At 36.0% G+C, this 23,709-nt stretch overlaps 3 protein-coding genes and 1 long non-coding RNA gene across 21 annotated transcripts; 3 read left to right on the top strand and 1 right to left on the bottom strand.

The window, feature by feature from the left end:
- The first annotated feature begins 82 nt into the window (after positions 1-82).
- LOC103953774 (transcription factor SCREAM2-like) lies at positions 83-2,197 on the top strand. 2 transcript variants are annotated; one of them, XM_048565090.1, is made up of 4 exons: positions 83-351; positions 1,322-1,456; positions 1,603-1,773; positions 1,879-2,197. In XM_048565090.1, exons 1-4 carry the CDS (start codon positions 274-276, stop codon positions 1,972-1,974), a joined length of 480 nt encoding a protein of 159 aa, XP_048421047.1. In that variant the 5' UTR covers positions 83-273; the 3' UTR covers positions 1,975-2,197. The 2 variants fall into 2 exon arrangements, with proteins under 2 accessions (XP_048421047.1, XP_048421048.1); XM_048565091.1 differs by having other exon boundaries at positions 87-351; positions 1,600-1,773.
- An 8,309-nt stretch (positions 2,198-10,506) lies between these two features.
- Positions 10,507-13,076, top strand: LOC125468720. Of its 17 annotated transcripts, none has more exons than XR_007251092.1 (7): positions 10,507-10,664; positions 10,830-10,937; positions 11,109-11,185; positions 11,320-11,426; positions 11,611-11,740; positions 11,848-11,915; positions 12,870-13,076. XR_007251092.1 is itself a non-coding variant. In XM_048564985.1 (5 exons), exons 2-5 carry the CDS (start codon positions 11,090-11,092, stop codon positions 11,854-11,856), a joined length of 369 nt encoding a protein of 122 aa, XP_048420942.1. In that variant the 5' UTR covers positions 10,693-10,937; positions 11,087-11,089; the 3' UTR covers positions 11,857-12,156. The 17 variants fall into 17 exon arrangements, 2 of the variants coding, with proteins under 2 accessions (XP_048420942.1, XP_048420944.1); XR_007251085.1 differs by having other exon boundaries at positions 11,087-11,185; XR_007251086.1 differs by lacking the exon at positions 10,507-10,664 and having other exon boundaries at positions 10,706-10,937.
- A 3,172-nt stretch (positions 13,077-16,248) lies between these two features.
- LOC125468942 lies at positions 16,249-17,401 on the bottom strand. Its single transcript, XR_007251293.1, has 2 exons — positions 17,074-17,401; positions 16,249-16,599 (listed from the first exon to the last, which is right to left on the bottom strand). It is a non-coding gene; the product is annotated as an uncharacterized LOC125468942 (long non-coding RNA).
- A 2,822-nt stretch (positions 17,402-20,223) lies between these two features.
- Positions 20,224-23,275, top strand: LOC103953772. The gene is made up of 4 exons (XM_009365563.3): positions 20,224-20,673; positions 21,051-21,186; positions 21,881-21,944; positions 22,544-23,275. Exons 1-4 carry the CDS (start codon positions 20,394-20,396, stop codon positions 22,682-22,684), a joined length of 621 nt encoding a protein of 206 aa, XP_009363838.3. The 5' UTR covers positions 20,224-20,393; the 3' UTR covers positions 22,685-23,275.
- Positions 23,276-23,709: the final 434 nt, after the last annotated feature.

Here is a 23,709-nt window from a genome sequence, read left to right as displayed (position 1 = left end):
CTTAAAGCGGGGGCATGTCAGTAATTGCAGCCAAAATATGTTTTCTATAGTACATTATTAATTTGTTGTGGGAAAAGAAAAAAAAAAAACTGAGGCAGTCATGTGCAGCGAAGCAAACAGGATCATATAGATTTGAGAGCTCATCGCCCTCTTATAAAAACTTTCAGAGCTTTTCAGAGACTTGTATAAGGAAGAGAAAGAAGAGAGGCGAAAGTGAAAGCTGGGAAATCTGAAATATATATCGAATCCGATATCCTACTTTTTTCAGTTTCCATGGTTTCTAGGGAGCACAAGAGGGCAGCACTCTATGAAAAGCTGCAACTTCTTCGTTCTATTACTAACTCTCATGCTGTAATTCCCCCTGCTGCATTCATTTCTCAGGCTTTCCCTTTATTCTATTGGCCTAAATTCTCGAAGTTTTGTATACACTAGACTACAATTGTTTCTTTTCGCTAACACAAAATACATGCAATTGGTTTCGTTTTGTGTTGGCTGCCAGAAAAACCGCTTTTCTTTCCGGTTTCGCACCAACTTGGGCGAAATGGGGTCCCCCTGTTAAATATCTCATTTCAGCACCACTCTCTTGATTTTTAAACCGATGGGGAATTATTATTCTGAATCTCATTCTCTTGGTCACCTGACTACTAAGAATTCATGGTCACTCACTTTTGAATTTGATTTCAAAGGTTGAGATTAAAATTCTTCCTTTGATATCAAATCCAAGAGTGAGCGACTATATATATATATTTCCTTGTTGCCTGATGGCCATGAGAACATTTCTGTTAAGATTATATTCGGAGCCAATTTATTTCTGTGGTTTGTTAAGCTTATCAAGAGAAAACTGAAACAATATTAAAAGTAGTATGCTGTGAGTTGTCGAAGGCTAAAAGTTCTTACGGTTTGTGTGTATGTGTGTGTCTCTCATGACTGCCCCTCCGATATATATATTCGTTTTCTGAAACATCTCAATATTCTATGTATGTTATCTTGATTTTAAACTGAGGATCGAGCATTAGAATTATATTGATAAGAATTCAATTATCTATTTGTGTAATTTACTACGTCTATATATATATCTAAAGAGGGAGATCAATTAATTTGGAATTTCATTATATGTACCAAGCCGTCAGTTATGGCATTGATGTAATTATATGACACATATCCAATCTACGAGAGAGTGTGTTTGTGTGTGTATATATAGGTATACATACATATTGGTTATATATGTATATATGTGTTTGTGTGTACATATATGTTTTGATTATTGATCGATAGTATACATGTCTAACAGTACAGTTTTTGGTTTGCGCATGTGTCTCAGCTAAACAAAACCTCCATCATAGTAGATGCCTCCAAGTACATTGAAGAGCTAAAACAAAAGGTGGAAAGACTGAATCAAGATATTGTAAATGCACAAACTACTTCATCGTCAAGTGACCAAACTTCGTTGCCTGTGGTACTTATACAAACTGAATTGACCCTTTTCCATATCGGGTGCTATGATTAATATTTTATTAATGTCCTTTTTAGCTGTATGCGTAGTAATATATAATGGGATTTTTAATTTGTTATAATTTGTATATGTCCTTATTTTTTCAGCAGGTTACAGTGGAAACCCTAGAAAAAGGATTTCTGATAAATGCGTTTTCTGAGAAGAGTTGCCCAGGTTTGCTTGTGTCCGTTCTGGAAGCTTTCGAAGACTTGGGTCTCAATGTGCTTGAAGCTAGGGTTTCCTGTGCAGACAGTTTCAGGTTACAGGCAGTTGGAGGAGAAGTAAGACAATTCAATTTCTCTCTATATATAAATAAATACTATGGATTATATATAAACTTGTTCATGACAGCAGCTATAAGGTAAATTCGCTTTAATATTGTATAGAATGAAGAGGAAGGTGAAAGCATTGACGCTCATGCAGTAAAGCAAGCAGTGGCAGTGGCTATAAAAAACTGGAGTGAAAATACCGAAAATGAGTAATCAAGATTCGGTTGCTATATATAGCTACCTAGGTATGTTTGATGATGATCATCATCAGTTTTCGCTTTCTTGGATAATGATGTAGCTTATCAAGGAATTAATCAAGCTTCAAACAACTTCAGTATTAGATCGGTTTTGTTGTAGTAGCTAGTTGGCTAGGATGGCATGAATGATATGTTGATTATCAAGGAATTAATCAAGCTTTAAACAACTTAGTTACAAATGCTTGATCAGCTAGATTCATATGAATGGGATGAATTAGATCCTGATTAAATAAAAAGAATAATTAATCAACTTCGGGTCATATCAATATCAATAGTTCTGATTCTTAGGTTGATTAATAATATTAGAGTGCTTGTAAATGGCAGAGCGACCACGATCTGCTGAAATTTAGTCATACATCGCTTCAGTTCCACTTTAAAATTTATTTACTGGGTGTAGTTAAATTAAGATCTGGAAAAAGTTTAAAAGACTTTTTTAAGTAGTAGATTTGCAGTGGTACTGAAAAATCAAAAGAGTACTGAGTCCAAGAATTAGAATTTCAAACATGCCCTTGATGGAATGAAGGCCCTGTATCGTGTAAGGATAGTGGTCAAGGACATTTCGTTTCATAATGGTTGAGGTACTCTTGGTTTATGTAATTGAAGGCCCCAAAATGATTGGAGCTATATCACCAAACAAAAAGAAAAAAAATGATTGGAGAACAAGGCTTATCTTGCAAGCAACTAATAGGCAATAACAATCCCACACCCACCCTGGTGGTTCTGATATAAGAAATCTGTATATAAACGTTATAATTTACTAGATCAATAGTTTCTGATACAAAATAACGTCTAAATTAAAGTCCACATTCTACAATTATATATTGATTAATACACTATCCCTATATATATAATCATTTTATAAATTTTGATTGTTAAACTGATCAAAATCAAATACTATCAAATTTTGACAGTTTGTAAATTGATCAATTCAGCTAATTTTTCAAGAATATGCAATTGATAATGATCTGTTTGATTTAATTAATTAGGGAAATATATTTTTATGCAGTAGGGTATTATATTAACAGATCTAGCATAGAGAGTGCCGGGGCTACCAATATGATTTTATGTGCTCGAATTGAGATTTTATCACCAGGATGGACAAGTATGTCGCTCCAAGCAAGAACATCTGTCCATATGCAGGCCCAAAGGAATTTCATCTTCTCCTTCTGTGCTTAACTTCTTCAATTGATTCTAACACCCACCCGGACACGTCTTGAGTGTCTGGATGCCATTAAAAAAAAGGATAATTAACAAAATTAATCATTCCCTAACCCTAATTGCAGATGCAATATGGCTGAGTTTTAAAAGATTGAACTATTGACACAGTAAAACTCTTTCATTAATTAACCTACATATATAGATTTTCCTTTCAAAGAAGATGCTTATGAAACAGTGAATGTCAAAGACAAAGAGTGCAAATATTCCAATTGTTAAATCAAGTCAAACTAATTAGAACTGCATACTTGCTTACTAGGATACAAAGAAAGCAGCCAATAACATCAAATGGAAAACGTGGTTCAAAGGATTTTTTAAGGGTAGTTATGCATGTGGAGTGGCACGGCACATCACTAAACGGGAATTTCTCATATGTAACCAATATTTAGCTTCTAATTTCATAAATATCAGTTTTTTTTTTATAAAAACTATCAATTATAGTAAAAACACGCTTAAATAGACCAAACTGCCCTAAAAATTATTATCAAATTACACTACACCTAAAATCGTTGGAATTCTTTTTCATTCGAACTCACAACAAGACTGTTTACTTGTTGCCAAAGCCTCCCCCACCGCCGCAACCCTCCCCCTCCCCCCTTCTGCCTCTGCTTATCCTTCTCCTTCATATTGTTTTGAAATGTTCGATTAAAAAAACTAAAATAATAATTAGTTTTTGCTCTTATACTTTCGGTATGCCTTGAAAACCTAACAAATCAATAGGAAATATATTAGGAAAGTTGAACGAGAGTCTGGCTAATTGGGGGTAAGGATGGCACGTTGCCATCTGTTCACTGATCATTAGGAGCTCTACCTTTTGTCAAAAGCCCATCAGAATTGCATGTAGACAAACAAATTTCAATTTTTATTGCAAAATTAAAATCATAAACAAAATATCTGATTGATTGGGAGGTGGGGATGAGACCGTGAGCTATGGATGGAATTGTCAAACAGCAAGTTTTCTTGGAAATGAATTCAGGTTCATTCATCTAGTAGTGTTTTGATTTAGGGTTAGGTTTGTTATTAACTTTGAGGGTATTGAGGTCTATTCCAGTAAAATTTTAGATATATGTGATAGCTTTTATAAAAACTGACATTTATGAAATTAGAGTGTAAATTTTGACTATATAATTCTCTCACTCAACCCTGATCATTCCATGAAGGCTATATTCATCTCGCACGAGATCCGCGACTGCATCTGTTGCTTGCTGCACTTGTATGAGCAATAGTAATAATATGTTCTGACGAATAGAAGGCCACGCAGAAAAATTCTCTAGCAAGTTCACATTCGTCATCGAGTTTATCCATTAAATCATTGTACTTGAGTTCAAAATCATCCATACTCATCTCCATCCCCTTTTGTGGATATACAAAAGCGACTCCGCAAGCAGCTGTGCCTTACATTATTGGTTCAACCATTTTTGTGGGCATACTAACTGCAACAGCCATGAGAGCGCTATAACCCCGATCAAAGATAGTGCTGTTGCAAATTAGCTTTTGTTGGAGCCACTGTCATCATACATTCATTCCAGTTCAATGTGCATGTAAGGCCATAAGACTTAACGACCTCTTCTACATTAGTAACCCTCCTTCTCACAGATCAGATCATCTTTCTGGAAAACAATAGTGGCCCCCTCCAGATGTTCTTCGGGCTGGTCGTCTATGTCTATTCGACACCCTCGTTTTGACTTTTGAGTAGACTAGGGTTAGGGTTTTTATCTTGCCTATTTTTTTGGTAATTAACGGGTTAGGTTTTGTATTAGCTAAGGTTTCCATCTTTCCGTTTTTCTTGTAGGCTAATCTGTGGGCTTCTGTTTATTGTTTGAGTTATATTGGGCTGATGTATGGTTTAGGTTTAAAGTTTCAGAAAATGTTTTTACCTACTTTGTACGTACTACGATCTAATGGTATTATTCAGTTATAAGTGAGAGGACTTAGATTTGATTCCCACCAAATTAAGGCAAATTCAGACTAAATTATTATGACTAGCTTATTGTGAGACTTAGTCCACTACCTCAACCGTATGTAAAAAGTTTCAAAAAAAGGGTTTAAAAAATTGTTTTCTAAAAGGAAAACAAACAAATAGAATTTTAGACTATTTTGGCATAATCACATTGGTTTGCGGATGTGCTTCTCCTAGGCATTTGAGTTTGAATCCTCCTTCACAGATGTGCTTTCCGCAAGTGACAAATAGCATATGAAATAAAACAATTTGAGAATAGGTTTGGTGATTTATCCTAAAATGTCTTTCCAAAAACGAAAAATCTTAAAAGCAATATTGTAGCAATATTTGAAGATGTGAAAAATAGTAAACAGTACACACGTAAATACTTTTCCGAGAAGTCTTGGGTCAATTAGATGTAAATACTTGCACAATTGTAAGGACATGATCAATCAATAACATTCCCTTACAACTGAATTTCTTTTGTCATCCATCAATGATGCTCTAGAAATCTGTACACATCGATGTGGATTCTTTAGTGCAAACGTATCATATTTAGCAGAGAAAATTATGTCATGCATATTTTTAACAATGTATTCCAAGGCATTCTCCCTCAGTGTTAGGCTAGAACAAACGTCTGCGACCTCTAAAACATCAAGAGCATTGGCTGAGCTCAAAGACTTATGCATATGACGCTCACATAGCTTCTGCAAGTACGAGATTCCGTACTTATCAGCTGCAAGGGACAAGGAGTAGATGTGTTTGTTCATCTTCTCTTTGTTAGCGTATAAGCATTGAGCGAATCTGAGTTTAGGATAAATAAGCCATGTATTTAGTTGTGTATCCACTTTGGTTAATTTCACCAAGTGTAGGGCTCATATTGTAATTCTGTCTAAGTGACATGTGGAAGGATCCTTGAACTTAGCTAGATGTGTGGTTGAGATCATTTTTGTCTGAGATTGTAGGAATCCTTATGTATAACTAATTGCTATGCACAGTGTAATGGTGTGTGAAGGAATATAGAGAGAAAAACATTGTGTGAAGGAATATAGAGAGAAAAACATTCTCTCTACAATTTCTACAAAGAGTGAAGCATTCAAATTCTTCTCCATTTTTTCTATGATTAATTCCTTCTTCTTTCTTCAAATTAACACACACTAAATCAAACTTCATCACGGCCTCAGAGCCAAGTTCAATCATTTGAGATCTGGGCGTAAACTGTAAAGCTAACGTCATCAACGTTGAAGTAATCAAGCTACATTCAAGGTCGTTTCGGTTCAGGTGAAGTTGTCGGAATTCTATAGAATCCGATTTCGATTCGTGCTCGTATCATCTAAGCTAAGAGATGGCTGGATCTAGAAGTTTTGAGCTAAGAACTCTGATATTCTCTGGTGAGAACTACGAGTTCTGGAGAATCAAGATGGTGACGATCTTTAAATCTCATGGGTTATGGAAATTAGTTGAAAAAGGGTTACGACCTCAGATTCAAAGAAGAAAAAGAAGGCTGAAGGAAGCTCAGTAGAAGAAAACGATGAGAAAACAATGGCTGCATATATCCAAGATGCAAAAGCTTTGGGTATTATCCAGAGTGCAGTCTCGGATTAAATATTCTGTCGAATTGCCAACGCCGATTTAGCAAAGATGTCATAGGATCTGCTATATGGAGAATACCACGGTGGTGATCAGTTACGGTCGGTTAAACTCCAAAATCTTTAACGTGAATTTGAGTATACTAGAATGCGTGACGATGAAATTATCTAGGTATCTTACACATTTGAATGAACTGATTAACCAAATGAAGACGTTTGGTGAAGTGTTATCTAATGAAAGACTTGTGCAAAAGGTTTTAATCAGTCTTAGCAAACCCTATGATCCCATTTGTCTTGTGATTGAGAATACAAAATGTATATAGACTGTTGAATTACAAAAGGTTCTAGCAATTCTTAAAAGCTAGGAACAACGTTTTGATTTGCACACTGTTGATGCTACTGATAAGCATTTGCCTCATTCTCTGTAAGTTCAAAAGGGCAACAAAATAGGGGTAACTCTTAATCCAATAGTCTTAAGTCTAAGAAGAACTGGAATGTAAAAGGTAGGAAGTGGGATTCAAAGCCTAAGTTTTAGCAAAAGTCATTTATGGGTCCTGCACAGAATGCAAATTCATCATTCTCCATGAATCAATAAGTGACAAAACCTTAGTGCAAAGTATGCTTAAAGTTTCACTTTGGTGAGTGCATATATAAGGGAAAATCCAAATGTCACAATTGTGATAAATTTGGACATTGGGCTAGGGAGTGCACTAGTGGATAAGGTTATTTAAAAGGCTAACAGTGCAAATCAAATGGAGGTATCTAGGTAACCTATTTTATGCTAATTGTGCAACTACTGAAGCACAGGTGAACGGAAATTGGTACATTAACAGTGGATGCAGCAACCACATGACAGGAAATGTCAATCTTTTTGTTGATGTGAGAACCAATGCGGCAGGAAAAGTGCAAATGCCAACTGGTGATCTGGTTAATGTGGCAGGAATGGGATCTCTTGTGATTGATACAACCAAAGGAAGGAAATATATCAGAGAAGTGATGTATTTACCGGGTTGAAAAAGAACTTGCTAAGTGTTGGATAGATGCATGAGCATGGATATTACTTGCTATTTGGAGGAAAAGTATATAGTGTTTTTGATGGATCATCACTTGATAGTTTGGTTATAAAAGTGAGAATGAAAGAGAATAGGTGTTATGCTCTGTTTTTTATGCATAATGATCAGATTGTGTTAAAGACAAGTATCATTCCTTGTACTTGAACTTGGCACAAGAGGCTAGGTTATCTCAATCTCAGAAGTCTTAAGCAACTTAGAGAGAATGAGATAGTGCATGGTCTTCCACATCTCGAAGATGTTGATGGTGTATGTGAAGAATGCTAGTTGGGATTGAGATTGGTTTCTAAAAGAACAAGCTTGGAGAGCAAGTAGTCCACTAGAACTAATACACACTAACTTGTGTGGTCCCATGCGAAATGAATCAATTGATAAGAACAAATATTTTATATTATTGATGATCACACAAGGATGTCATGGGTTTATTTCCTAAGACACAAATATGAGGCCTAACTTGTTTCAGAAAGTTCAAAGCAATGGTGGAATTGCAGTGTGGTTTCAAAGTGAAGTGTCTAAGAAGTGACAGAGGGGGTGAGTTTGTGTCAAATGAGTTCAACAGGTTTTTAGAGACTGAAGGAATTCAAAGACAGTTATATATGGCCTATACTCCACAGCAGAATGGAGTAGTGGAGAGAAATAACAGAACAGTTGTAGAGATGGCTAAGGCAATGCTTCATGATAAAAGCAAGCCATACTTTCTATGGGTAGAAGCTGTACATACAACTGTTTACATTCTAAATAGGTCACCTACAAAAGCTCTTGGCAATCTAACTCCATTTGAGACCTACAGTGGCAGAAAACCAGGTATTGATCATTTAAAAGTGTTTGGATCGCTCTGTTATGTGCATGTACCAACTGAGATAAGACAAAAGCTCGATGTAAAGAGTGTCAAATGTGTGTTTGTTGGATATGCAACAAGTGAAAAGGGATACAGGGTATTTGATCCATGCATTAAAAAGTTAATTTTGTCAAGAGATGTAGTTTTTGATGAAACCATGTCCTGGAATTGGAAGGAAAGTTCAGAGAATTCTGTTGATGTGACCTACATTTAGAATCAATCTGAAAATATGATTGGTGTGAATTCACATAAGTTGAGTGAGATTGAAGGAAGTCTCTCTAGTTCTAGTACTCCTTCCAATACTTAAGAACAAGATAATATCATTCATGAGTCTGGAAAGATCTCACAGCCTTATGATCATACTCCAGTGAAGTGGAGAAATATAAGTGACATTCTAGCACAGTGTAATCTGTGCATTGTGGAACCTGAGAAATATGAAGAAGCTGCATAAGACAAGGCCTGGATAAAAGCAATGGAAGAAGAACTGTCAGTGATTGAGAAAAATGGAACTTGGGAGCAGTGTCGATAGGCCAAGTGATAAGCAAGTCATTGGAGTGAAATGGGTGTTCAAAACTGAGCTGAATTTGGATGGCTCAGTACAAAAGAAAAAGGCAAGGTTGGTTGCCAAGGGGTATGTGCAGAAACCAGAATCGATTACAATGAAACTTTTGCTCCAGTTGCTACATTGGATACAATCAGAACCTTGATTGTTTTTGCTGCAAAAAGAAGCTGGAAGTTGTACCAATTAGATGTTAAATCTGCATTTTTGAATGAAAAACTACAGGAAGAGGTGTATGTTGACCAACCTGAGGAATTTGTAATTGATGGCAAAGAAGACAAGGTCAACAAATTGCACAAGGTCCTTTATGGACTAAAACAGGCACCTAGAGCCTAGTATGGAGAGATTGACAACTACTTCACCCAGTGTGGATTTGAGAAAAGATTGAGTGAATCAACTCTCTACACTAAGACAAGGGGAGATAAAGAAATCTTAATTGTGTCTATATATGTGGATGAGATAGTACATACCAGAAGCAATGAAGAGATGTTAAAAGAATTTAAAGAAGATACGAAGGTGAAATATGAAATGACAGATTTAGGACTCCTTCATCATTTCCTATGAATGAGAGTGATACAAACTAATTCAAGCATTTTCATTCATCAAATGAAGTATGCTTCTTCCTTGTTGGATAAATTTGGCTTGAAAGAGTGCAAATCTGTCTCTATCCGTCTTGTTGCTACTGAGAAATTAAGCAAGGATGATGGAAGTGGTGTAGCAAGTGAAGAGCAATATAGGAAAATTGTGGGAAGTTTGTTATACCTCACTGCTACAAGGCCGGATGTGATGTATGCAACTAGTTTACTAGCTAGATATATGCATTGCCCTACAAATTATATATACTAAAACTCAGTTGATGAACACTGTTCATTAACAGTGATTTGACGTTTTAGCCCCTGTATTGCTGTTTGTTTGCCCTTTTATTTTTCAATCTTAACAGTAAAATGGCAGTTTTATCCCTGTGGTACACGTGTGGGTATAATGGTCCTTGAGTTCCAGCTGTCGTTATCCCTTTTCGAAAGCATAAGGCCACGTGTTGGTCATCGCGGTAAGCTTTTCTATTGCTTCCAGTACAGATATCTCGATCTTTCCAGCTCTCTCTCTCAAGAACCAAAAATCTCTTCGGTTCTATCTCGTTTCCAGCGTCCACCGCCACCACTCAGACATCCCCAAAGGTAGATTTCTTTTCCTTTCCTTAGATTCGGAATCTTGAAAATCCTCGCCGATATCGTTTGATTTCTGCACAGCTATCAGCCAACCAAGCTCGCCCATTTGGGCTTCCACGCTTACCCAACAAAACCCCCATTAATATTCACAACAATCCACAGATGGGTTATGGACACCACCATCATGGGTCGTCTTAGAATCCGAGCAGAAAAACCCAGAAGTTTAAAAAACGAAAAAAAGACAAAAACCCTCGATTGAATCGGATACTGGTATGGTCCCTTACAGGAGGAAAAAACATCATTTTTCTTGCTTGAAATTTTAGTTTTTGTTTTTTTTTTTTCACAGATTGTAGTTTTTCTTTGTTGCATTTGTCAGTTGCCCTCAACAATGAACCACTTGCTAAACGTAATGTTTGTTTATTTGGGCATGTTTAGAGGTTTTGCTGCACTGTTTTTGTCATGAGCGCAAACGAGTCTTTCCATCAAGATGGCGTCCACTAAAAGTCTGCAACTTGAACGCAAACGAGCAGAAAACAAGTAGAGGTTGGTTGCCTGCAATCTAAATTCCCAATAGTTAAGGTTTAAATTTTATAAGTTTTGGATTTTTTAATTAAGCCAACTCCAAGTGGATAAAGCTTGGTTGTTGTTGTTGATGGTTTTTTTAGTTAATTGTTTGGTTTGGTTGGTACTAGATAATGTGTGATTCTAATGAAGGGATTAACAAGTTACCATATGAGGTTGTCGAGAAGGCTGCTCCGATTTCAATACTCACCCTGTTCTCCTCTTGCAAGGTAATAATTGCATTATTTGTTATGGCAATTGGGTTTTCAAATTTGTGTTTTCAATATTATTTCTGTTGGAATATAATTTTTTTTTAACTGAATTTGTTGAGATATCTGAATACATCATAAATCTCATTGCTTAGTCCGCAATTCATAAGACTCACCTGAAGGCTGCTTTAAACGATGTTCATAGTTGCGGTTCCATCAGCACTAGGCGGGTCATAAAGTGCATCCTCTCTGAATTTTGTTGGTAATGACTTCCAGCATATTCTATATCTTCTTGAACCTGAGTTTGATTTTAGTACATTTACGCGCAAACGCACATACACACAATTAGAAGTACTGCTCATACGAATTTGACACAAATATCAAATATGTAACTCATTATAAAGTGAATTACTAACGTCTTTGAATGCATGATCCCTCCTATGCAGTCTCCAGGTAGGATTTGTATATCCATGTACCTTGGGAAGACCTGGCTCTAAAACCAACAGAGCACTCCTTGAGTTCCAACCAACATATCCTCGCACCAGTACGTCAGCCATTATGCCCATAAAGATTACGGTCAGTAATGCCATTAACATGGAACTTTATCTAGGACATGAAAATGTATGGCCTATTTTATAAGCATTTCATATCTTTAGTTTTTATTTTTCATTTTTGCGTTACAGAGGAAGTAGAAATACATGGGAGAAATCTAGAAGAAGAAATGTAATAGAAGGACTGCACAAAATGAAGGGTAAAAACATTTTATTTAAGTTGTTTTCATTTCTTTATTTCTTGCTCCCATCATCCTTCTTCATCCCTTATTTTAGACGACCATGGTAGATATGCCTAAAAGGATTGAATATACCACATGGTTTGAGCCAACAAGGAGATTAGCATTAGAAGTGCTTTTCATCATGGATAAAAGACAATTACAGTAAAAAGTTAACCATGAAAGTAAAGAGACCCTTGAAGGAGGAGAAGGGAAAAGTAAATATAAATTGGGAAAAAGAAAAGGAGATATGTATAGTATGTCCGTTCTTCCAATTATCATTGTTGCTTTTTGCTTCTGCCATATCTCTCTCTCTCTCTCTCTATATATATATATATATATATATTTATATATAATTTCTGTTTTTTCTCACTGTTTTTAGTATAATTTGCATTCATTTTGCTGACGGTGTTTGACTTTTAGTTTTCATACACAGAAAAAGAAGCATGTAAGAAAACCCTCACATGAATATCTCAAAATCTAGGTCATAATTCATGAATTTTGATGAATCGTGGGTCCGGAACCAATTATTATTTTAGTGTGAATTTGAACATGTCTTGATTAATTGAGGAGTTCTGTTAATTATTAGGCTACAATTTATTCATCAGATTTTAATAGGACAGAGGAAGCATACGAGTTTTTCCACCATCTTCTACTTCATTGATAAACCCACAATCCTCAATACAAAACTTTCTAGGTTTAACTAGAATTTTCTTTTGAATATGTTCATGTGCCTATTACAACAAACTATGTATTAATTGAAGTTGTTGTTATTGATTGACTCTTACAAGTTTTAACAGCCTCTTCACAGCATATGCTATTCCTTTGTTTAAGTTTTGTTCTCTCATTTGCACTAAGACTGTTATTCACGTACATTAACAACTTTCTGTTTTTTCCAATTATGTAACAGACAAAACAAAACCTACATGTGAGAAGAAAGGAGAAAGCTCTACCTAATGCAGAACCCTGCCCATGGACACATTTTGTTACTCATGTAAATATTACTCCACCCTCGGTCAATTTTGTTCCTCATTGTAAATAAGATTATAAATAAATTTTCACATTTATATAAAAAGTACTCCATCCCTGGAAACCTATGTTGTTCCTCATTACAAGTATATGTTTCCATTTAGGATTTTGACACGTTTTATACAGCTTTGAAACCTACAACATCACGCGGGCAATCTTGCTAGTAAACACTATAGGACAACCAAGAGAGTGCTCAAATATGTTAAAGGGATGCTGGATTATGGTTTGAAGTATGAGAAAGGCAAGAAGGCAGTCTTAATTGGATATTGTGACAATGACCGGGGAGGTTCCATTGATAATAACAAAAGCACATCTGGCTATGCATTCTTATTTGGAAGTGGAGTCTTCTCATAGGCATCTATTAAGTAGAATTGTGTTGCACTCTCAACTGCGGAGTTAAAGTATATTAGTGTATCAGAAGCTACAACTTAAGCTATCTGGCTCAAATTTGTTATGGAGGAATTTAGGGAGCTACAAACAGAAGCAACTCTTTTGCAATGTGACAATACATCCGTAATTTCAATAACTAAGAATCCAGTGTTCCATCAGCGAACAAAACACATTGATAGAAGGTATCACTTCATCAAAGATGCTTTACAGCTGGGAATTATCGATTTGGTCTACTGTCCTACCAAAGATCAAGTGGCAGACATTTTTACCAAAACTTTACCGAAGGAAAGGTTCAACTACCTTTGAGATAAACTTGGAGTCATATCAGCTCAAAGCTTAAAGGGGAGTGTTAGTGTATAAGCATTGAGCGAATCTGAGTTTAGGATAAATAAGCCTTGTATTTAGTTGTGTATCCACTTTGGTTAATTTCACCAAGTGTAGGGCTCATATTGTAATTCTGTTTAAGTGACATATGGAAGGATCCTTGAACTTAGCTAGATGTGTGGCTGAGATCATTTTTGTTTGAGATTGTAGGAATCCTTATGTATAACTAATTGTTATGCACAGTGTAATGGTGTGTGAAGGAATATAGAGAGAAAAACATTCTCTTTGCAATTTCTGCAAAGAGTGAAGCATTCAAATTCTTCTCCATTTTTTTTGTGATTAATTCCTTCTTCTTTCTTCAAATTAACACACTAAATCAAACTTCATCACTCTTTTGACAAGACCCCATGGTACAGAAATTCCAAGAGAGACTCAAGCTCTTCATGGTTCAGTTCGGGCAGTTTTATGGTGTTGTTTGGTGGAGCCTTGCATCCATCTGAGTCTAGAATGTTAAAAATTTCTAATCTTATTGCCTACGTACATGACATTAACAACCTAAATGTAAAAGTTAGAATTGGTTTCTCAATACATTCATATGTGGTTAACTGCGCCGCGGATGATATATCAATGATCTGTTGATAACTATGTCGATCACATCTTTACAACTATAAGTTTACAGTATCAACAATGTCATCAATATCAACCACGTGTCCTCATTTGAAAAATAAGGTTAACCGCCTCGTAAAAACAACTTTACATGTACATATGTTATTAACTGGTTAATTAATTGGTAAACAAAGAGAGAAGGAGATCAGTCACCAATAAGGCTCTATGGGCAGGGACTGGAGGACCATCATCAGGTTGCAACAATATGTCGGTGTGGATTTTATCTCTAAGTGCAACAGAAAACCCACTTAGGAGTTCAATCTTCATTGAGTTCTTCGGACACTTCGTTCATATTATGTACCCATTTCGATACATTTTCGAGAGTCTATAGGAGAAAAGAAATTAGCAGCACATCACAAAATGACACTATTCAGAATTGCATAATAATTTCTTATCATAATTAAGTTTTGAGCTTAAAGAACTTAGAACACGAGTTTTTTTATTTTCCAAAGTATAAATTGGTTTATTCTTCGACTATTTGTGATTTTTCTAGTTGAGGTTTGTCTAGGATTTAGGGGCCTTTCATCCTAGTTAGTGGGCCGGAATTGAGAAATAAAGTCCCATGTTAGATGAGGATAAATAAAGCCCAATTTTTTTTCTTTCATTTTTTATCCTAATTGCAAACAAAATAATGTTGTACATCTTGTATTCGAAAAAATAACGAAGCATATTTAAGTACCAGAAAATTATTGTTTAGTATTAGAACATGTGGATGTTGTATAAATAAATATAAACTCATATTATAACACATAAACTGATTATATACTTTATGAACCACAACAATTTCTCAAAAATAGAAAACTGAATAATATTCTAATTTAAACACATTTCCAAATGAGCCAATACGTACATGTGTGTATAACTCATAGTAATCATGCCAATGAAGAGAATGAAAAGTTAGAATTCAAAGTGTGGCTAATATAAAGGACATAGAAAGTATTAAGTTGGGAACCAGATAGCTTGCCTTACACAGATTAGGGTTTTGATCAGGTGATCCACGAGCAGTGTGAAGCTTGTTTATGAAGGAGATAACGCTCCTAGCTCCCTCATAGCACGTCAAACAAATTGTATTCCTCGGAGGCCTTAACATATAAATGGCATAGAAGCGCAGATGGAGCAGTCCATATCTTCCTTTGTGTATCACAAAAACCTTGAGAAAACGCAGGGAAACAAGTAGGGGAAGAAGACTAAGGAGAAGCTGCTGCTTCTTATGGTCAATTAGGGAAGATTGTGAAGTTGGTAGTCCACTTCTTTTGAGTGCGTTTTAATTTATTTTTAATTTGTTGTCAATGAGTGCATTAAATTTAAGATGTATAAAGAATAATGCCATGGCAAATGGCAACTGAAGGAATCAGAATGTTAGGAAGAAGAAAAGGACATTCCAGCCCTACAACCTTAAACAGCAAATATGTGCAAGGCAAAACACGTACCATTAGCTACTCTAATTAACACTAATAAACTTGTACAATTAGTCTACATGTCGTTGCTCTAAAAAAATTAAGCTAGCCTGGCTGGTCTGTACACCACCCTCCAAAATGATCGGATCAATCATGATTCATGATCACCTTGACGTTGTTTAATTCTTTGAAGATAAGAGTACAGCAATTTAAGAAATTTTAAAACGGACACTTTTTTACCAAAACTCGTAATCAATGGGTTTAGAGTGTTGAGGTGTTGATCCAAAGCGTGGGGCTGATCTAAGATGAACTTAAAATTTTAACCGAAGTCCTGAACAAGAAACAAAATACCGTCAAAATATATTTTTCGTGTTAGTCAACACCTCAACAACTCATCACCATTCTTCAAATCAAAGCCCTGAAACCATTCATCATACTGTTTTTATCAGCCGCGATCTATGAAATCAATTTTTATCATAAGGAAAAGAGATTCAAACTTACATGAGAAATACGTCAATAAACCAAGATCTCCTTATATATATGATGTACAATACAACAACTAGTAAAAGGGAAAGGAATTAAAACAGAGAAAATAATGAAACTAATAAGATGATGTCGAATTATGCAATGGATCTCTGACTTAGGCAGGTGGTTATTGGAGAAGCATTAGTTTTCTCCATCGTGGTGGGCAGCTGCTTCATGGTCCTCATAGTAATGGTAGATTGCTGCACCAGATAGAACAGCCAGGGTCAAGGCCTGTGCGTGCATCCTAGCATGTATAAGCCTAAGGCTTGGCTTGAGGGGTGTTCTTGCTCGTGAATAGGCTAGAGATGCTCCAACTGCCGATGCCCATATTCCTCCTGTAATAATGATAACACAAACCAAAGAGATTAACATTGTTATTATTCCCTTCTAATCTAATTTAAACTAGAGAAGAGGGTTTCGAAATTGGCTGCAGTCTTGCAAAGAGAAGCACACTGCGTTTAACAAACTTAACTATTAATACATATTAGAGTTTGTTTGAAAGTACTTTTAAATTAAACGCGATTTTAAAATAAACGCGATCACTAAAAACGCTTATGACTATATTGTTTGGTAGAAATATGTTCAAAGTGCTTATGGGTTAAAATATCGTTTGAAATGTTTTTTGCATTAAGTACATGCATGTTCATGAAACATTTTAAGTGTTTTTTCTTTCTTTTCAAAAATGACTTACATTTTTGTTAAAAACATTATTGTAGGTTTTAATACAACCGCTTTTACTAAAATCATTTATGAACAAAGTAAGCATTAATATTAAAAGAGAGGGAGATTGGAGTGCTGTGTGTCCTCACCAATGCTTGTAAGCTTGTGTTCGGAAACCCAAGACTGAATTGCCTCCATTTGAATTTCGATTGCTGTTGCTTCTTCGTCTCAGAAAACTGATAAAGCGAAACCTATGAGTGAGTTTATAAGGTGGAATGGAATGAAGTGGAAGCAAAGGAGGGTTGCTATTTGTACAGATGAAGACGATAAGGAGAGCTTTTGACTTTCAGATTTGGTGTGGCCCCTGGTTTACGTGGTTTTCACTTTGCTTGGAACACTGGAAGATGTAAACCAAATGCCACACTTACCCCGGTTTTTTTAAATCTTCGGTGGTGTGGTGCATGTTTTCCGTTTTTCATCCACCATGTGTACTGTACTACTGTTGCCATTTGGACTTTCTGCCTTAAAAATCTAGGATGCTTAAGAGTCAAAAAGTGTCGGATCACTAAAGCATATAACTTTTTCAGTGTAGCGGCCGGTTACATTTGACAAAATGTTTCGGTACCTTTATTAATTAATAAAATACTCATTGTCAATCAAAATTTTATAAAATTATCAGTTTAATTCTATAATCAAACAGGAAATGAATAAGAAATATGATGTAGAAATCTAATTTCATACAATTAAATTTTGCTGTTTTTTTTTTAAAAGCCTCATCTACATGTAATACTAACATATAAAAAAAAAATAAATAAAAATCTTCTCATTCCTGCATACTCTATCACTCTCTTCCTCTCTCATTCTATTTCAAAAACAAAAATAAAAAATTTTCTCGCACACTTTGTGTGTGCCAATATGCTAGTATTTATTTATAATATGAATGTCCGTCTGAAGGGGTTTTGGCTTTTCAATTAAACAATGTGCTGATATTTCGTGAATTTATGCACATTACATGTGTTATAGTCATTGTTCTAAAAAATTTCATCTAGCGTCTAGACGGCACTAGGTAGTTGGACACCATCCTAATTAGTCCCTAGGTGTTTGCAGATTAAGAAAGTGCGCTTAGACTCGCTTAGGTATCCGTTTAGCCTGCCTTGGTGCCCTGCCTAGCTTGCCTAAACCCGTCTAGGTTGCAACTCTCACTTAGACATAAAATCGGTAACTTTCATTTTGCATTTTATTTTGTCAATACAATGCAAAGAACTTGTTAAATACTTGGATAAACACTCATTATATGCTTGTTCTCCATGTTTTCAATATGTTTTAATACTTTATAATCAATATGTCATTTTATTTTGTAATTTATGTATCCTAATACATTATGTGTTTCTTTAAATATAAATAGACACTTATTTATACAATATACAATGAATTTATTTAAATCTACTTAGGCCCCTGCCTAGCTGCCTAGGCGGCTAGGCCCCAACCTACCACCCGACTAGCGCTTAGCGTCTTTTAGATACTTTGATTATAATAAAAAAATAGGCGGCTAGGCCCCAACCTGCCACCTGACTAGCGCCTAACATCTTTTAGAACCTTGATTATAACAAAAAAATAAATTCATAATCTTAATGTATTTGTCTGAATGGAATTTGAATTTTCAATTAAACGATGTGGTGATATTTTATGAGTCTATGTACATTATACGTATTATATCAGAAATAGATTGATAATCCGAATATAAGATACTCACCTAGAAAACTATCTTAGAATTTGGGAAAATCATAATTTCCGGTTTTGTTTGTTTTAAGTTTTGCTCTCACTGCCCATGTTAGAGACAAAAGTATGGAATCTGCAGATAATAAGCACATGTGTGACTATTTAAACCAAAGAAAATGTGAATTTGCCGACGAAACCATCACGGCCATTGGATTTCATGGAGAAATTAGTGCAAATCTTTGGGACACGTCCGAATTGTTTATTTTTGCGAAATATTTTCAGAGACAAATTAACACCCTTGGAGATATCTCATGTTTTGCTAACCCTCTCAAATTTATAAAATTACCCTAACCCTAAGATTTTAATTAATCAATTATGATTTTTGTTTACTTTTTTGATATGAATCTCAATCATTTAACCAAAGCCGCATGAGCTACACATATGTGTCGCATCATCACATTAACAAGTTATTTGATAGAATTAAGATAAAAAAAACCACATTGATGTGACATATTTATATTTAAACACGACATTGATCAATTTTGAATTCAAAGTACTAAAGTGAGGAGTCAAAACAATTTCAAAGACCGTTGAAATAAAAACCCCTAAAAAACATAAGAGTTTGTTTGGTATTCTATTTGAGTTCAAAGTTTTTAACTCAAAAACTGTTTCTCAATTCACACCTCAAAAATTTATTTGGTAAGCCTATTTTGCAAAACTTGAACTAAAAAATAACTCAAAAACTAGCCTAAATTATGAGAACAACAAAAGTATGTTTTTACTGTTTTTTTTTCTTCTTCGCGACATCTGCAAGACCTTGGCGTCGAGGCCAACGACACCAAACATCAACTAAGAGTAACTGGCGATGATGAGAGATATGTTTCCTGCAACTGAGAGAGATGTTTCGGCGACCGTGACATGAATCTTTCCGGCGACTGAGATATTTTCTTCCCACCATCCCTGACCCGCCGTCCTCTCACTCTAATCACCCGCAAGCCCCAAACTCACCACTCCGCCATTATCAAAGCTTTATTTCAAACTCAATTTGCTCAATTTCAATGGCAACATTTGAAATTAGCAAACCACCATCATATATGTGAACAAAACCCATCTAAAGACAACATGACTTCATAGTATGAAGTGTGAAATTGAGAGTTCCAAATCAAGTCCTCATGATACCTTAATATCCTCCCTCAGCCACTGCCACCTAATGGTTTTGTACAGACAAGTTTTTGGGTTATATAGCCTAAATCCTTGAAGATTAAAAATAGTTTCCAGGTTAAATACCAAACAAGTTTTTAGGTTGTAAAAAAAACTGTTCTTGAGAGAAGTTCATCCAAGTTGTTTTTAAGAATTATAAATTTTTTGAGTAGGACAGCAAATAGGCCCTAAATATTTCCAAACGTTTGGTTTGGTATCGGCTCTACTCGATTTTCGGTTCAGCTGACTCAAAGACACCAACCTCAACTCAGCCCAAAGATTTTTCTACAAAAAAAAAAAAAGGGAACTCACCCCAGTTTTTTAATGGGCCGCAATCCCAACCCAACCTTGATTATGCCCATAACCCGGAACACCGAGTTGCGAGTTAACTCGTAACTCGGTAAAGAAAGGACGACGAAACAGAATTTTCCCGCCACTCCAAAAGTAGCTTCCGCCACACTCTTCCTCCGTGCTCGCAATCCACTCAGTGAATCATTCATATATGAAGAAGAAGAAGAAGGAGCAAATTATGAAGTAGCAGAAAAAAGAAATGGAAGCTGAGCCATCCAGAAGAAGACTGAGAGCCCCAAACCCTCTCTCCGATTGCACCAACACCATTTCCTCCACCACCACCACCGCCACCACCCTAGCCACAGCCGCCTCTTCGCAGTCCTCGTCCGCCTCCACCGTCAAGCTCAAACGCCAGAATCCCAAGCTCGCCTCCGTCACCGGGAACCTCCTCTCCGCTGTAGACCCTAAGCCCTCCGTAGTTCCGCCTCCGATTCCCTCCACTCCTCCTCGCCCTCGTCCCGTCTCGTCCTCCGCTTCTGGTAATTTCTCTCCTCCGCTTTCGATTTCTCCGTTTCTCGCCTTGGGTTCGGGTGTGATTTCTGTTTTGTTCTGGTTTTAATTTCAATTTGGGAGTCTAGGGTTTCTGGATTTTCCTAGAAGAACAAGAGGTCGCTTGGAATTTGTTCGTTTTGATCCTTAATCTTACCTTGAATCTATTGATATTAGTTGAAATGTGTTGCTCTGTGTTTGCATTTGAGTGCGTATTTTGAATGCTTTGTTTGAATACTTGAATTGAACTTGATGCTATGCTTCAATAGGAAGTATTAACTCCTGCGAATATACTTCATCTATGCATTTTCTTTGAAAGATCTGTGTGGCTGAGACCTTACGGGTATATTTGGATTTTCGAGTTTAGGTACCAGCGATCGTGAGGCTCTTGAGCCTTGTTCAGTGTATACTCGAAGACAGACTGCAGTAAAATGGGAGGGTAAAGGGAAGGAAAACACTGGATCTTGGAGTTGTCCTCCTGCACCAAAGACCCGGAATGCTGGGTAAGTGTCTAATTCCTTGTAGTGCTATGGTTGCGGAAATAAAGGGAGGAAACTATTTCATTGCTTGGAGTTGTGAAAAGTTAGCTGCCTTGCTATAAGAAGTTAGTCATCAAAAAATTGTAGGACTCGTTTGGATACGCTTTTGAAATGACTGAAAGCGCTTTTGGTGAAAAAGTTTTTGAAACCAATTCTTAGTAAAAATGCAAGTAAATTCTAGAATAGCGCTTAAAGTGTTTCCTGGAAGAAACATTTGTGCTTCTTTTAGGAAACACTTTCAATGCTTTTGGAACCATAAAAACATTTTCTCTAAAAGCGTTTTCAATAATTTTAAAGCACAGCACATCCAAACGAGCCCGGAGATTGTCAGTACGTGAATATAATATGATATGGGTTTTAAGAGTAATGTGATAACGTATCACTTGAGTGGTCTGCTGAGGCACTCATAAGTTGCAACAACCTACGTTTCTTAAATGAGCAAGCCCTAAATACACGATCTATTGCTTCTTAGTGTGACCATAAATTCTACCATTCTGATTTTCCCCTCGTCATGCTTCAATTTGATATTCCATGTGTATTGGTATCGTTATAGATTGATGCATATGAGAAATTCTATCTCTAACTCATTTGAGACATGTCAGTCCCATGTGTGATGTTTTGCTAATGCTGCTGTATGTCTTCTTCCCATTTGAAACAGGAAAAAAACAAAGGCAAGCGGATGCAACAGTGTATGCAAGGAATCCATGGCTCCTCACAACAAGGTTTGATAACATGGTAACTTTTTCGTAGTCCCGGGTAGAAACTGCTACTTTTTATCTGACTTGGGGTCTGGTTCCTACAATAAATTGATCAGTTCTGTTGTGCTTTCATATCAATCCAAAACAACATTGTGCTATCAGAATTAGAATTTCTATATATCCCCAATCCTATCAAACAACATGTTTTTGTATTGACACCCAAAGAGTATGTCTATGGCAAGATTTATTGGTTCTTTACTGTGTGGTCGAGTTGTTTGGGCTACATTTTGAGAGAGAAATTCTCTTTCAGTGTTTTGATTCCGGCAGCAGACTTTTTTTTTTTATTTTTTATCGTCTATTAGTTTTTATTTCTATGCTAGTAAAAAACAAAAAGGGAGGGGAAATATTCCACTTAATATTATATGGTCTGTTTATCGTTTCACTTGTTTAAACAATCCTCAAACTTATAAGGGACCTTTAGTTTGTTCTAGGAGGTTTTATGTGTCTTAAAACAGTGAGTTCTTGTTATTTTCCTATCTGAACAGCTGTGGTCAAATAAGTTAAGTTCCATTTTACCACAAGCTTTGGGTTTATAGTTATTCACTTTAAATTTGTGTGTACAGAAGCAGCATGCGGTACCAGCTGGGAAAGAACATTCCGAGAAGCAAAGAGCTTTTTTTGATGAGATTGAACAAAAGAGAAAATACTTCGCAGAGATCGATGCATTTGAACTGTTAGAAGAGGAAGTCGATTCAGTTGATTAGAGTAAATGGAAGAGCTATATAGTGCACGTATAGAAAGCAAGGGAGACGAAACCTGTATTGTTCTCCATATAGTCACAAGAGTGTGCAACCGACTAATTCTAATGTAACTACCACCGCTCACCAATTTACATCGCTGTAAGTTCTTGATAGTTTGAATTCTTTATCTCTGTGTGCAGTCCACTCGAGATGAAGAAGAGAGGAAGGTTAAGCACGTAAATGAAAGAAAGTATGAGAAAGTGTAAAGGTTCCACGAAAGCAACAATTGGAACCATCACTCGGGGTCCCTGTCGACCCTTTTTTGTAGCGTCTCCTTAACCTACTAAGTTTTGTAGCGGATTTGATTTGATTTGATTTGATTTGATTATGTAAGTGGAAGCATAACTGTTAAATGTGTAGTTTTACATGCATGGCTTTGCATCTTTGTAGTAACAGATGTACGGTGGAGATTGGTTTATGATTGAATGGTGGAGGTTGGATTAGGACGAGTTTGTTAGAAGGTTATAGTTAGGCTAGTGTAAATTGTTAATTTTATCTCATTTTCTGTAATCTGTTCAACTATTAATACAAGATTTGATTTCCTTTTAAAACTTCGTCTTCTTCTTCTCTGTAATTTGGATAGTTTCATGCCTCTTCCAATGTAGTTAGGACTTTGTTACATGATGATTTTTATATCCTAGTCTTGAAAAGGTCACGGGTTGGAGTTGTGGAAACCATCTCTTTGGAAAGTAAGGGCAAGTTTGTATACGATAGATGTGTCATCTCCAACCATCGTAAGGCAAGGAGCCTTGTTGGTTTGAGTCAGTCTTTGATGTTGGTGACATACTGACATTATATGATGCACAAACTTGAATGGTGGTGTATCTTTCCAACTTCCCATTTTTTTATTTTATCATTGCATGCCCTAACATGTATAACATTTGAGGCACAGTAGATTTGTAGTTCAAGTAGTTTTTGGACTCAGAAGTCAGATGTTGAAAATTTAAATGGGAAGTTCGACTAAGATAGAGATAAATTTAACCGGAAAT

Source organism: the organism of the source record quoted next, unplaced genomic scaffold, assembly GCF_019419815.1.
Source record: "Pyrus x bretschneideri cultivar Hongxiangsu unplaced genomic scaffold, Pyrus_bretschneideri_v1 Contig4, whole genome shotgun sequence".
In the NCBI taxonomy this organism is placed as follows: domain Eukaryota; kingdom Viridiplantae; phylum Streptophyta; class Magnoliopsida; order Rosales; family Rosaceae; genus Pyrus; species Pyrus x bretschneideri.
The sequence above is the reverse complement of the archived record's forward strand: the minus strand, read 5'-3'. Positions and strand labels throughout refer to the sequence as shown.

Bases quoted from the DNA above. Each gene is read 5' to 3' on its own strand.
- LOC125468720 (XM_048564985.1), top strand. From the start codon at position 11,090: ATGTGTGATTCTAATGAAGGGATTAACAAGTTACCATATGAGGTTGTC. The intron at 11,427-11,610 runs GTAATGACTTCC...CCTCCTATGCAG, and splicing joins ATCCTCTCTGAATTTTGTTG to TCTCCAGGTAGGATTTGTAT. The intron at 11,741-11,820 runs GTCAGTAATGCC...TCATATCTTTAG, and splicing joins TTATGCCCATAAAGATTACG to TTTTTATTTTTCATTTTTGC.
- LOC103953772 (XM_009365563.3), top strand. From the start codon at position 20,394: ATGGAAGCTGAGCCATCCAGAAGAAGACTGAGAGCCCCAAACCCTCTC. The intron at 20,674-21,050 runs GTAATTTCTCTC...TTTCGAGTTTAG, and splicing joins CGTCTCGTCCTCCGCTTCTG to GTACCAGCGATCGTGAGGCT. The intron at 21,945-22,543 runs GTTTGATAACAT...TTGTGTGTACAG, and splicing joins CCATGGCTCCTCACAACAAG to AAGCAGCATGCGGTACCAGC.
- LOC103953774 (XM_048565091.1), top strand. From the start codon at position 274: ATGGTTTCTAGGGAGCACAAGAGGGCAGCACTCTATGAAAAGCTGCAA. The intron at 1,457-1,599 runs GTACTTATACAA...TTATTTTTTCAG, and splicing joins ACCAAACTTCGTTGCCTGTG to CAGGTTACAGTGGAAACCCT. The intron at 1,774-1,878 runs GTAAGACAATTC...AATATTGTATAG, and splicing joins TACAGGCAGTTGGAGGAGAA to AATGAAGAGGAAGGTGAAAG.